The sequence below is a fragment of the Saimiri boliviensis genome, chromosome 20 (assembly GCF_048565385.1).
Source record: "Saimiri boliviensis isolate mSaiBol1 chromosome 20, mSaiBol1.pri, whole genome shotgun sequence".
Taxonomy (NCBI): Eukaryota; Metazoa; Chordata; class Mammalia; order Primates; family Cebidae; genus Saimiri; species Saimiri boliviensis.
The window spans coordinates 30,591,294-30,605,909 of record NC_133468.1 but is presented as its reverse complement, the minus strand read 5'-3'; the positions used below and the strand labels follow the sequence as shown (position 1 = coordinate 30,605,909).

General features: G+C 49.4%; 1 protein-coding gene across 1 annotated transcript; it reads left to right on the top strand.

The window, feature by feature from the left end:
- The first annotated feature begins 4,740 nt into the window (after positions 1-4,740).
- On the top strand, positions 4,741-14,104 carry ATP5MF (ATP synthase membrane subunit f). The gene is made up of 4 exons (XM_010344774.3): positions 4,741-4,834; positions 11,813-11,920; positions 12,736-12,852; positions 13,948-14,104. The coding sequence occupies exons 1-4, from the start codon at positions 4,822-4,824 to the stop codon at positions 13,974-13,976; spliced, it is 267 nt and encodes an 88-aa protein (XP_010343076.1). The 5' UTR covers positions 4,741-4,821; the 3' UTR covers positions 13,977-14,104.
- The last annotated feature ends 512 nt before the right edge of the window (positions 14,105-14,616 follow it).

The following is a 14,616-nucleotide window of genomic DNA, read 5'->3' as shown; positions in this document are numbered from 1 at the left end:
CTCTCCCCTCACCCCCAACTCCCAACAGGCCCGGGTGTGTGTTGTTCCCCTCTCTGTGGCCATGTGTTCTCAATATTCAACTCCCACTTATGAGTGAGAAGATGCTGTGTTTGGTTTTCCATATTCCTGTATTCAATTTGCTGAGGATGATGGCTTCCAGCTTCATCCATGTCTCTGCAAAGGACATTATCTCATTCCTTTTTATGACTGCATAGTATTCCATGGTGTATATGTACCACATTTTCTTTACCCAGTCTACCATTAATGGGCATTTGGGTTGGTTCCATATCTTTGCTATTGTAAATAGTGTTGCAATAAACATACATATGTTGGCTGGGCACAGTGGCTCATGCCTGTAATCCCAGCACTTTGGGAGGCTGAGGTGGGTGGATCAACTGAGGTCAGGAGTTTGAGACCAGCCTGGCCTGCATGGTGAAACCCCGCCTCTACTAAAAATACAAAAATTAGCTGGGCATGGTGGCATGCACCTGTCATCCCAGATACTTCGGAAGCTGAGGCAGTAGAATTGCTTGAACCCGGGAGGCAGAGGTTGCAGTGAGCCAAGATCGTGCACTGCACTCCAGCCTGGACAATAGAGCAAGATTCCATCTGAAAAACAAATAAATAAAATAAAATAGAAATAAAAGAGATGGGGGGCCGGGCGTGGTGGCTCAAGCCTGTAATTCCAGCACTTTGGGAGGCCGAGGTGGGTGGATCACGAGGTCGAGAGATCGAGACCATCCTGGTCAACATGGTGAAACCCTGTCTCTACTAAAAATACAAAAAACTAGCTGGGCGTGGTGGCGTCTGTAATCCCAGCTACTTAGGAGGCTGAGGCAGGAGAATTGCCTGAGCCCAGGAGGTAGAGGTTGCGGTGAGCCGAGATCGCGCCATTGCACTCCAGCCTGGGTAACAAGAGCGAAATTCCGTCTCAAAAAAAAAAAAAGAGAGAGATGGGGTCTTGCTATGTTGCCCAGGCTGGTCTTGGTCTCTTGGGCTCAAGCGTTCCTCCCATCTCAGCCTCCCAAAGTTCTGGGATTACAGGCATAAGCCACCACACCCAGCTCCTGTTTGCTTTAACATAAAATGGGGGAACAGTCAGTGCTCCAGTTTCCAGACATTTGGGAGGCTGAGGTGGGTGGATCAACTGAGGTCAGGAGTTTGAGACCAGCCTGGCCTACATGGTGAAACCCTGCCTCTACTAAAAATACAAAAATTAGCTGGGCATGGTGGCATGCACCTATCATCCCAGATACTTCGGAAGGGAAGGTAGTGAGGTCAGGCCTGGCTGCCCCTAGGCAGAGGACAAGGAACTCAGTCCAGCAGGTCGTTCCAATAGGAACGTGAGGAGAGCCGGATGACAGGTCAGGCCAGCGCAGTCCTTGGGCCGATTGCTTTTGTGTCTTCCAAGTGAGATCGGCCCCAGCTAAGAAGAGCGCAGGAGGCTCCCAAAGGTGCGCTCGGGGAAGACAGCTGACTTCAAGCCTTTCCTTGAATCTTTTGCTCCTCTCCCGCATTTGCTGGGTGGGTGGAATTTCCTTTGGTGACTGCTGATCAGTAGGAGACTCTCAGTCTGGTCTCAGAGGGAACTGCTCCTTGCTCCTCCTTGTTCCTTTTGAATAAAGCTGTGTCGTAGTGGCACTGGAACCTCAAATGCTGGAGAACTGGCTGCACCACCAACGCTGGATTGGGAAGGCCACAATTCCCTTAGCTCTGAACCATTTTATTTATTTATTCATTTAGAGATTGTGTCTCACCTTGTCACCCAGGCTGGAGTGCAGTGGCGTAATCATAGCTCACTGCAGCCTCAACCTCCTGGGCTCAAGGGATCCTCCCGCCTCAGCCTCCTAAGCAGCAGCTGGGACTACAGGACCATCTGAGCTCACTGCAACTGCCTCCAGAGTTCAAGAGAACCTTCCACCTCAGCCTCCCTAGTAGCTGAGACTACAAACAAGAGCCTGGGCTCAAATGATCTGCCTACCTCAGCCTCCAAAGTACTCCAGCACTGTTTTAAGGTCCTATCTGAAGTCCTGTAATTGTGCTATCTGAAGCACTGTTCTGATAAATCCTGCTACAGATGTGAACAGCACGACCTGAGTTTTGGCTCTGAATTTTTCCTCACACTTTAGCTAAGGTGCCCATCCACTGCTGAGGCCCTCACAAAAAGAAATCTTTAGGTTCTTTTTGCTAAGAACTGAAAATATAGTTGTCCATGGCTGAGTCAGCAGCAAGTCTCTATAACTCCTGGTGGCTAAAGAGAAGAACAGCCAACATGTTTGACTCCGACGTGATTTGAACATGCAACCTTCTGATCTGGAGTCAGATGCGCTACCATTGCACCATGAGGTGTGGGGAAACTCCCAGAGTTTTGTGCTTTAGATGAACCTTATTTCAGCAGTTGTCCAGTGTAGCAACCAGTCCTTTTCTCTCCTTTATTTTGGTTTGGGATTAACTAGTAGTTCTTTTTCCCTTTTGTAATGCAGCTATTCAGAGGGAAGTGTAAAAGTAAACAAAGCAGGACAGAAGCAGATGTCACCAAGGGGTTCAGGAATAATCCTCTTTGTCAGGAAAAATTCACCTCCCTCGGGCTATGGAGTCTCCTAAGGAGAAACTTTTGGTAAGCCACGAAAATGCGAAAACAAAAACGCAGCTTAGCTGGGAAGGCTGGGCCGGGGTTGTCAGGGATTTGGATTCTCTTTTCTCCAGCTCTCTGCATAGCTATTACTAAGAAAATTTTTACCAGGGCCAGATCAATGGAAGAGTACTATGTTCAGGCCAGCGCAGTAGCTCACACCTGTACTCCCAGCACTTTGGGTGGCCAAGGCAGGAGGATCACCTAAGGTCAAGAGTTCGAGACTAGCCTGTCGAACATGGTAAAGCCCCGTCTCTACTAAAAATACAAAAATTAGCCGGGCATCGTGGCGGGCACCTGAAATCCCAGTTACTCGGGAGGCTGAGGCAGGAGAATCACTCGAACCCGGGAGGCGGAGGTTGCAATGCTGAGATCTCGCCATTGCACTCCACACTCCAGCCTGGGAGACAGAGCAGGACTCTCTTAGATAAATTTTTTTTTTTTTTTTTTTTTTTTTTTTTTTTTTTGAGACGGAGTTTCGCTCTTGTTACCCAGGCTGGAGTGCAATGGCGCGATCTCGGCTCACCGCAACCTCCGCCTCCTGGGTTCAGGCAATTCTCCTGCCTCAGCCTCCTGAGTAGCTGGGATTACAGGCACGTGCCACCATGCCCAGCTCATTTTTTGTATTTTTAGTAGAGACGGGGTTTCACCATGTTGACCAGGATGGTCTCGATCTCTCGACCTCGTGATCCACCCGCCTCGGCCTCCCAAAGTGCTGGGATTACAAGCTTGAGCCACCGCGCCCGGCCAGATAAAAATTTTTTTTTAAAAAGTGTATCTGGAATTATCTGCTCCTGTTCCCTCCAATCCATCTCCACCTTCCCCGAAACAACCCCAGTTCATTAACTAAAACCTCGGCATTTATATGTATACAATCACAGCCCAGGCTCCCAGTGTACGGATTCTGGACTCCGTCGGCTCCTGCATCCCCACGACTGTCCGGTGCGGGCGTGGAGAAGGGGATCACCTTGTCACCCAGGCTGGAGTGAGCCGAGATTGCACCACTGCACTCCATCCTGGCGACAGAGAGAGACTCCGTCTCAAAAAAGAAAAAAAGAAACTGAGTTCCTGGCCATGACTGGAGTTTAAGTTGGACGTGGCTCATATATCCTCCCTTTTGTGGTTTAGACACAACAACTGACCAGCATTAATGTTAAAATAGAGATCATGAGGCCGGGCGTGGTGGCTCAACCCTGTAATGCCAGTACTTTGGGAGGCCAAGGTGGGTGGATCATTTGAAGTTAGGAGTTCGAGACCAGCTTGGCCGACATGAGGAAACCCCGTTTCTACTAAAAATACAAAACTGAGCCAGGCATGGTGGTTCGTGTTTGTAGTCTCAGCTACTAAGGAGGCCGAGGTGGAAGGTTCTCTTGAACCCTGGAGGCAGAGGTTGCAGTGAGCTCAGATGATGCCACTGCACTACAGTCTGGGTGACAGAGTGAGGCTCTGTCTGAAAAGTAATAAATAAATAAGGCCGGGCGCGGTGGCTCAAACCTGTAATCCCAGCACTTTGGGACGCCGAGGTGGGCGGATCACGAGGTCAAGAGATTGAAACCATCCTGGCCAACATGGTGAAACCCCGTCTCTACTAAAAATACAAAAAAAGTTAGCTGGGCGTGGTGGCGCGCGCCTGTAGTCTCAGCTACCCGGGAGGCTGAAGCAGGAGAATTGCTTGAATCCCGGAAGCGGAGGTTGCAGTGAGCCGAGATCGTGCCCGGCACCTGGCGACAGAGTGAGACTCTAAAAAAATTAAAATAAAATAAATAAATAAATAGGCTGGGCGCGGTGGCTCACAGCTGCAATCCTTTGGGAGGCCAAGGCAGGCAGACCACTTGAGGCCAGGAGTTCGAGACCAGCCTGGCCAACATGGTGAAGCCCTGTCTCTACTAAAAATACAAAAATTAGCCTGGCGTGTTCCTGCACGCCTGTAGTCCCAGCACGGCCTCTTCCCACCTTTTAAGCAGGGAGCCCAGGCTGAGGCGCTCTCTCCCTCTACCTGCAGGACCCTCAATTTTTTACTTTGCAGAAACCTCTCCCTTCGCTTCCTGGCCCTCTAGTAAGCAGCCCAAGAGTCTTCGCAGTTGTGACTGGCTTCCCGTGAGCCTCTGCTCTCCGCTCCCAGATGGGGCGTGCGTTCCCTACCCAGCAGTCCTCGCGCGGCCGGGCGCAGCGGACACCAGTACTCCAAAATGGCGTCAGTCGGTGAGTGTCTGGCGTCGGGTAGAGCTGTTTGGACGCCGCGGTGGGAACAGGAGCCAGGGTCCAGGGTCCATAGCCGCACTGGGAGAGGAGGAAGCTGCGGAGCTGCCTGCCCTTCGCTCAGGGACTTCGCCGCGACCTCAAGGCGCGCTAGACCTTTAAGTTAGGGTCCTCCGCTGCCCACCCCTCTGCGCCCGTCCAGCCTCGCTTTTTCCTGCTGCCCGGGGCACGCAATTCCGGGCCTGGGAATGCGCCGCCTTGGGCCACTGCCCCTTTTTCCGCAAGGAAGTAACCGCTTGCCTCTTCCGCTGCCTCCCAGGCGCTTTAAACTTGAATGCTATGCGCAGCTTCTGCTCTTCTTCTTTCCAAAGCTGATGCTCAGATGAAGCTCCAGGAAGAGCTCAGGACTAGGGCAGTGCCTAATACCATGTAAGGTTCGATGCGTATTTGTTGAATAGGCTCAGAGAGGTGAGGTGACCTGTTCAAGGTCACAACTCGTGAGAGAGCTGAGCTGGTATTCAGACCTGAGGCTTCGTGGTAAATGAGCTTATTCTCTAGGACGGCCTTATGACCATCAGGCTTTTCAGTGACACACATGTGTAAATCGCCGCAGTCATCCACCTGTGCGCACTGATGATTTTTGTTTGTTTTTGAATAGGGCTAAACCATGTTTTTAGTTCTGGTTGCTCCATGGTAGCCTTGTAAGCGAATCCTTGTTGGGAAAGTCAATCCCTTTTTACAGATGAGGAAAATAATGGTTTGGGATGTGGTGTGGCCTTTCAGGTCTCACAGCCTGATGGTGGCAGACTTGGGTTAACGCATGTATGTCTTACCCCAGTTTCTGTGTTCTTTTTTTTTTGAGATGGAATTTTGCTGTTGTCGCCCAGGCTGGAGTGCAATGGTGTGATCTCACTTACTGCATCCTTGGCCTCCTAGGTTCAAGCAATTCTCCAGCCTCAGCCTCCGGAGTAGCTGGGATGACAGGTGCCAGCCACCATGCTCTGCTAATTTTTGTATTTTTAGTGAAGACAGGGTTTCGCCATGTTGGCCAGGCTGGTCTCGAACCCCTGACCTCAAGTGATCTGCCCACTTTGACCTCCCAAAGTGCTGGGATTATAGGTGTGAGCCACCGTGCCCACCCAGCCCAGTTTCTGTATTCTTTTTTTTTTTTGAGACAGAGTTTCGCTCTTGTTACCCAGGCTGGAGTGCAATGTCGCGATCTTGGCTCACCGCAACCTCCACCTCCTGGGTTCAAGCAATTCTCCTGCCTCAGCCTCCTGAGTAACTGGGATTACAGGCACGCGCCACCATGCCCAGCTAATTTTTTGTATTTTTAGTAGAGACGGGGTTTCACCGTGTTGACCAGGATGGTCTCGATCTCTCGACCTCGTGATCCACCCGCCTCGGCCTCCCAAAGTGCTGGCATTACAGGCTTGAGCCACCGTGCCCGGCTTTTTTTTTTTTTTTTTTTGAGACAGAGTCTAGCTCTGTCACCCAGGCTGGAGTGCAGTGGCATGATCTTAGTTCACTGCAACCTCCACCTCCCGAGTTCAAGCTAGTTTCCTGCCTCAGCCTCCCGAGTATCTGGGATTATAGGCACACAATTACCATGCTGACTAATACTTTGTATTTTTAGTAGAGATGGAGTTTTGCTACATTGGCCAGGCTGGTCTCAAACTCCTGATCTCAAGTGATTCACTTGACTTGGCCTCCCAAAATGCTGGGATTACAGTCGTGAGCCACTGCACCTGGGCTCTGTATTCTTAATCTCAGCCTGGAGAAATGTAGAGGGGATCAGAAAAGATGAGAAGGAGGCTGTTTTCCCCTTAGTAAAATTGGCATAAGAATATTCATCATCCACGGTAGTTGTGTTAAGGAGGCAACCTGTGAAAAGCGAGCATTAGGGCTTGAGATTTTGTCTAAACATTGGGCTGTAGTGAAGAGCTCTGGACTAAGTATTAATCGATTTAGTAGTACATGAAAGACACTTGGAACACTGCCTGGCCCACCGTAAGTACTCAGTTGGTATGAGCTGGTCATCCCAGCCTTTACTTTGTGACCTTTATGCAGGGTCATGTCACATGCCTGGCCTATTCAGCATCACCCCAGGTGAAGAAATTGGAGTCCATGTCTCTTAAGTATTGGTGATCTTTTAGGTGGTGTCTGTCACCACAGTACAAAGACAGTTTTTCATGAGCAAATAAAGTGAGGGAAATAGGAATTATCAGCAGTAGATAAGATCAGGGGTTGGCAAACTGAGGCCAGTGAGTTGGAATTCCTGTGGCCTGCTTTTGTCTGGCCATGAGCTCAGAATGTTTTTTTGGTTGTTGTTGTTGGTTCTGTGTTTTGTGGGTTTTTTTTTTTTTTTTTTAGGCGGAATCTTGCTCTGTGCCCAGGCTGCAGTGCAGTAGCAGGATCTCAGCTCACTGCAACCTCTGCCTCCCGGGTTCAAGTAATTCTCCTGCCTCAGCCTCCTGAGTAGCTGGGATTACAGGCATGCGCCACCATGCCTGGCTAATTTTCTTTTTGTATTTTTGGTAGAGATGATGTTTCACCATATTGGTCAGGCTGGTCTTGAACTCCTGACCTTACAGCCCGCCTCAGTCTCTGAAAGTGCTGGGATTATAGGTCTGAGCCACTGCGCCCGGCCTTTTTTTTTTTTTTTTTTTTTTTGAGATGAATTCTCGTTGCATTGCCTAGGCTGGAGTGCAGTGACACAATCTTGGTTCACTGCAGCCTCTGCCTCCCAGGTTCAAGGAATTCTCCTGTTTCAGCCTCCTGAGTAGCTTAGATTTTAGGCACCCCTGCCACCATGCCTGGCTTTTTGTATTTTTAGTAGGGAAGGAATTTCACCATGTTGGCCAGGCTGGTGTCAAACTCCTGACCTCAGGTGATCTACCCGCCTCAGCCTCCCAAAGTCCTGGGATTACAGGCGAGAGCCACCGCGCTGGGCCCAGAATGATTATTTTATTTTATATTTTATTTTATTTATTTATTTTAGAGATGGATTCTCAAACTCCTGGCCTCAAGCCATCCTCCCATCTCGGTCTCCCAAAGTGCTGGGATTACAGGTGTGAGCCACTGCATTGGGCTGGTTTTCTGTTTTTAAAAAGATTGTTTTAGAAAAAGATAGACTAGCTGGACGCGGTGGCTCAAGCCTTTTATTCCCAGCACTTTGGGAGGCCAAGGTGGGTGGATCACAAGGTCAAGAGATCGAGACCGTCCTGTCCTGGTCAACATGGTGAAACCCCGTCTCTACTAAAAATATAAAAAATTAGCTGGGCATGGTGGCGTGTGCCTGTAATCCCAGCTACTCAGGAGGCTGAGTCAGGAGAATTGCCTGAACCCAGGAGGTGGAGGTTGTGGTGAGCCAAGATCGTGCCATTGCACTCCAGCCTGGGTAACAAGAGGAAAACTCCATCTCAAAGAAAAAAAAAAAAAAAAGATAGACTATGCTATGGAGACCTTATGTGGCCTGCAAAGCCTGAAATCTTTATTCTCTGGACAAACCCTAGGTTAGATTTAGCACTCAGGAGAGACTTGCCATTTCCACGTGGCTTCATAGTAATGAAGAATATGCTTCCTCTCAAGGATCTGTGGTTGTTCCACAACCATTACTGAGAGTCTGTCATGTGCCAAGAAGTGGTGGGGATGTTTCTACCTTCAGGTAGCTCATAATCAGGCAGAAAGGTAGTAATAGTTCTCACTTACATAGTACCTAGGGCTAAATACCAAGGATTTTACAAAGGAGGAAACTGAGAAGGAGTAGTACATTGCCCAAGAGCACACACCTACAAAGTGGCACTAAACCCAGAAACTTGACCCAAGGGTCTGCTCTGTGTCTGAACTCTACTCGGTCTCTTTTCGTGAGCCAGTGATTGCAGGTGGAAGCTTCAGTGCTGCAGAGGAGTGGGTGTGTTTGTAGGGTGAGGGTGGGAGCTCCGGTGGGGCAACCAAGGACTGAGGCCTTCCTCTGCCTTCCTTTAAGATAAATTTGTGGATTAAGTATAGATGGATCTTTGATGAACTGGGTGGTCCCTTGGAGTTTTGTGATATTGCTGAACTTGGCTATCCTTAAGGACAGTGTGTGTTTTTCTGTGCTTGTAAATGTGTTAGTTTTAAGGAAACACTCTTGTCTTCATAATACAGAGATAGAAGTAGGGAGAAAAACAAGTTGTAAATTGTTTGCTTTTTTCCTCCTGTGATGTGCCAGGCACCATGCCAGCCCCTGAACATGGTCATGAGATGCGGAATATGTCTGCATAGTTTGTGTGAATGTGGAAAAATATGGCTTCACTAGATCAAGAAGTTACTTTTCGGCCGGGCGCGGTGGCTCAAGCCTGTAATCCCAGCACTTTGGGAGGCCGAGACGGGTGGATCACGAGGTCGAGAGATCGAGACCATCCTGGTCAACATGGTGAAACCCCGTCTCTACTAAAAATACAAAAAATTAGCTGGGCATGGTGGTGCGTGCCTGTAATCCCAGCTACTCAGGAGGCTGAGGCAGGAGAATTGCCTGAACCCAGGAGGCGGAGGTTGCGGTGAGCCGAGATCGCGCCATTGCACTCCAGCCTGGGTAACAAGAGCGAAACTCCGTCTCAAAAAAAAAAAAAAAAAAAAAAAAAAAGAAGTTACTTTTCGGCCGGGCGCGGTGGCTCAAGCCTGTAATCCCAGCACTTTGGGAGGCCGAGGCGGGTGGATCACAAGGTCAAGAGATCGAGACCATCCTGGTCAACATGGTGAAACCCTGTCTCTACTAAAAATACAAAAAATTAGCTGGGCATGGTGGTGCGTGCCTGTAATCCCAGCTACTCAGGAGGCTGAGGCAGGAGAATTGCCTGAACCCAGGAGGTGGAGGTGGTGGTGAGCCAAGATCGCGCCATTGCACTCCAGCCTGGGTAACAAGAGCGAAACTCCGTCTCAAAAAAAAAAAAAAAAAAAAAAAAAAGAAGTTACTTTTCTGGCCTGGCAAGGTGGCTCATGCCTGTAATCCCAGTACTTTGGGAGGTTAAGGCAGGCAAATTGCCTGAGGTCAGGAGTTTGAGACCAGCCCAGCCAACATGGTGAAATCCTATCTCTACTAAAAATTCGAAAATTGGCACCTGTAGTCCCAGCTACTCAGGAGGCTAAGGCAGGAGAATGGCTTGAATCCTGGAGGTGGAGGTTGCAGTGAGCCGAGATTGCACCACTGCATTCCACCCTGGGCAGGTGCAGTGGCGTGATCTCATGGTGCAGTTTTATCATGTTGGACAGGCTGGTCTCAAACTCCTGACCTCAGGTGATCTGCCCACCTTGGCCTCCCAAAGTGCTGGGATTACATGTGTGAGTCACAGCAGCCGGCCTCCACCAGTGTACTCTCAAGGCTGATCCTGACAGAGCCTTAGTCTTTCCTTTGATCCCAAAATGGAGACAAAACCTTGGAATGTTTTAATCTGGCTCCTCTTGTTATCTTTGAGAAGGCACAGTGGTCCTTGACTCTTTGCCCTCAATAGGACACCTGCTAAAAGGTTTTTAAAACTGATCTTGGCCAGGTGTGGTGGCTCACGCCTATAATCCCAGCACTTTGGGAGGCCAAGGTGGGTGGATCACAACGTCAGAAGTTCAAGACCAGTCTGGCCAACATAGTGAAACTCTGTCTCAGGCCGGGCATGGTGGCTCACGCCTGTAATCCCAGCACTTTGGGAGGCCGAGGTGGGTGGATCACCAGGTTAGGAGTTCAAGACCAGCCTGGCCAAGATGGTGAAACCCCATCTCTACTAAAAATACAAAAATTAGCCGGGTGTGGTGCTACGTGCCTGTAGTCCCAGCTACTCGGGAGGCTGAGGCAGAGAATTGCTTGAACCCAGGAGGCGGAGGTTGCAGTGAGCCCGGATCGTACCACTGCACTCCATCCTGGACCACAGAGTGAGATTCGGTCTCAAATAAAATAAAATAATCTTTGCAGGGAGAGCAGGGGAGATCATTCCTCTCTTAGGTGCATCTCCTAGACCGCCTACAGGCCCAACCACTCCCTGGCCCTCCGTAGTCTCCTCCTGAGCCCACAGGCCCAACCACTCCCTGGCCCTCCATAGTCTCCTCCTGGGCCCAGATGTGAGGACAGTGCAGCCTCAGCCAGGAATCCTTCCGATTCCTTGTTCACAGACTCCCTTTGGAATATGGTCTGGGTCCATTCAGTCATTTGGAGTGCTTTTCCTAAGTAATTTGACTTCCCAGAATATGTTATCTCTAATTTTTATCTTTGGAAATTGTTGGTCTCTGTGGTCCCAGGATGCTGGAGGTGGAGATTCCTTGGGTTTCTTTCATTGAACTTGCTCATTCTGGCCCCTTTGGGGAGGCTGGCAGCTGTGTGAATCCAGGCGCTCTCTGAGGCCCTTCCCCAGTAAACAAGTGCGTCCATTCTGAGCGAGACTCTTGAGGGCACTGTCACACCATTCTCCTTCCACATCCCCTCTTGTACGTTCTCCAAGCATAGGTCCCCAGGGTTGGACAAGCCACCCTCACATTGGCTCCAGGGACATGGGGCCAGTCCTGCCCTCATGCTGTATGTGTGAGTTTGGCCACGTTCCCCAACCTTTCTGAGTCTATTCCCTGACCCCTCCTGTAAGGTATAGGCATGAACTGCTTGTTTTGAAGATGAAATAATCTAATAATGTCAAGTAAATGATAGCTTTGCAGTAATCTTTCCTGTCCTCCACTTCACTGCTTTCTTTGAGACCCTTTTCTGTAGTTATTCCCAGCAAGCTGTTACTCAGATGTTCTGTTGTTTAATAAAGTTGTCCCTGCAGCAGTTTTGCTATTACACAGACTCAGACTTAAAATAGTGGGCTTGATGTGATGTATTCGTAATATTATTTAAGTGCAGCCTCTGTGTAATTACATTACGCACCTTTATTGCCTAGTTGAAATAGTGACACGAAAGGATGCCATTTATGTTATTGGGAGATTATTCAGTGGGTGTTTTTTCTCACTCTTCCCTTTCAGTACCACTGAAGGACAGGAAACTTCTGGAGGTCAAACTAGGAGAGCTGCCAAGCTGGATCTTGATGCGGGACTTCAGCCCTAGTGGCATTGTCGGAGCGTTTCAAAGAGGTCAGTGTCTTGTGATGTGTGTAAATGAACGCAAGTATCTGAGTCTTAAGGTCTCTTTTTGCCATGAATTAATTTGGGCGATGAAGGCCTTGTTGTCTGAGAGCAGTAAGTTATGTAGAGGAGGGGAGGGGTGGCTAGGCCTTGGACCTCCATGGTTGACTGGACCTTTCAAAGGCTGGTTCTGAGACACTGCAGCCAAGAAAATGTTTTCTGTTGCTGCAATCAGTACGTCTGCCTCTGTCTTAAAAAGAAATTCTAAAACTTCTTAAAGAGGAAAATGAGTTGGAACTATAGTGAGCATTAGTCTATAGTATGATGCTCGCCTCCCTGCCAGAACTTCTAGGACAAATATTTGAAATGGCCTTTCTTGGCCAGGTTCGGTGACTCATGCCTGTAATCCCAACACTTCAGGAGGCTGAGAGGGGAGGATCGCTTGAGCTGAATTTGAGACCAGCCTAGGCAATATGGAGAGACCCCCATCTCTATAAAAAACACAAAGAAAAATTAGCCGGGTGTGGTGGTACATGCCTGTAGTCCCAGCTACTCAGGAGGTTACCAGATAAAGGCCAAAGGAGAGAGGAGGGATCCAGGTGGGCCTAGTTCAGGAGCTGTTATGTGCTTATAGTTCAGGCTATGGTGATCAGAGACCCTAATGGCATTGGTGCTTTTTGCCTTTATCAGCGAAAATGCAGGGCGAGGGGCTTAAACAGCCAGAGCATGACAGGGTACCTGAAGGCTAGCTAGACTCAACTGTGCACTCAATTTCACTAAGTTGTGAGGCCCAGCAGGGCAGTGAGCGCCTCTTGCATTTGCAGGTTACTACCGGTACTATAACAAATATATCAACGTGAAGAAGGGTAGCATTGCGGGACTTACCATGGTGCTGGCATGCTACATAGTCTTCAACTACACCATTTCCTACAAGGAGCTCAGTGAGTATCTCTGGGGCGTCTTGCCTTCAGTTTACCACGAGAGGGTGGTGGTGACGTATTTCGTTAGATAAAGCAGTTCACCTTCTTCCGAGGCTGAGGGGCCTTTATTAAGTTCCTTACTTACATTTCCACCTAAAAGAATTGGAGGGACGTAGCAGAGTACAGTATATAGTGTTTGAAGTGCGAAAACTGTGACAGAGAACACAGGAAAAACAAGATGAAGCCACGGTAAAGAAAATACTTTGAAGCATTCTTTTTTTTTTTTTTTTTTTTTTGAGACGGAATTTCACTCTTGTTACCCAGGCTGGAGTGCAATGGCACGATCTCGGCTCACCGCAACCTCCACCTCCTGGGTTCAGGCAATTCTCCTGCCTCAACCTCCTGAGTAGCTGGGATTACAGGCATGCGCCACCATGCCCAGCTAATTTTTTGTATTTTAAGTAGAGACGGGGTTTCACCGTGTTGACCAGGATGGTCTCGATCTCCTGACCTTGTGATCCACCCGCCTCAGCCTCCCAAAGTGCTGGGATTACAGGCTTGAGCCACCGCGCCCGGCTTGAAGCATTCTTTAAAATACAGCAGGCTCTGTGAAAATTTGGCTTGGTCTTCCTAGTAGCCAATGCGGAAAGAGAAATGAGTTGCATGGTATAATCTAGCATCCCAGAAAACCATGGCTATTCTGGCTTTGAGCCTCAAGAGGAGCTTGTCTGGTGGGAGACTGGTGGAAAGTATCAGTGGTGGCCTCTGACTAGGCTGTTGGTGACAGTGTACCCCTCCCCCATCCCTATCTCACTCCTATTCTGCTGCACCAGGGCGGTGCTGCCTCTGAAGGACGGGTTCTGTGGGGTTGTTTGTCTGAGGTGTTCCCTGTGGAAAGAAAGTGGCTGGCCAGGTGGCAGGTTGGCTCCTGCGGTGTCTTTGTGCTCCTGGGTCTGCAGATTCTGCAGAGACACCGGCAAACAGGACCTGGGTCATCTCTGAAGGGAATTCTAAGGCAGGCTTTGTGTGATCTCAGCCTGCTATTCTCATCCCTGTCATCCTGTGCCTTCACTGTAACCTTTTAAGATGCTCACCATCTTGCCTTTCTGACTTCAGAGCACGAGCGGCTACGGAAGTACCACTGAAGACAAGCTCTGCACTCCCGTCCATGACCTTCTTGGCTTGAGCCCTTCCATAAGGAACACAGTCTCGATTATTGCTGAATCTGTTCATATCCTAATGGAATTAACCTCCAAATAAAAGATGACTGGTATGTGTGCTGCCTGCCATTGCCATTGCCCCATGCTCCAAGGGCTCCTGTGGCACAAGGTAGAGGAGATTGTCTTTACAGGGCGTTTACCGTGAAGGCCTTTGTGGACTCCCCAGACTACCACTCAGATTGTGTCCCAGTGCCCTAGGGGCAGGGTGTCATCCATACTTTCCCACATCAACAATGCTGAAGTCTGTCCTGTGGGTAGATGCATTGGTAGACTCTGGCCTTTAGTCGACTGGTATAACAGTTGGCCCTTTATGGTATAACACAAAAGTCCTGCATTCCTAAGAATGCCAGACCCCACCCTGTCTTGTGGTTCTAGGCAGGGGATTTTTAGATGGCCCAAATGTCTTCTCATCATTTCTGCATCACCCTGGGGCATTAAGGGCTACAGGGTGGTGACCCAGCACTGTGGAGACACCTCAGGCAGTCCCGATACACATGTTGTAGAATGTGGCCCTCGGCTGAGGCTTCTCTAGCAGGCGGCTTAGTGGGATGGGGATGAGGGAGAG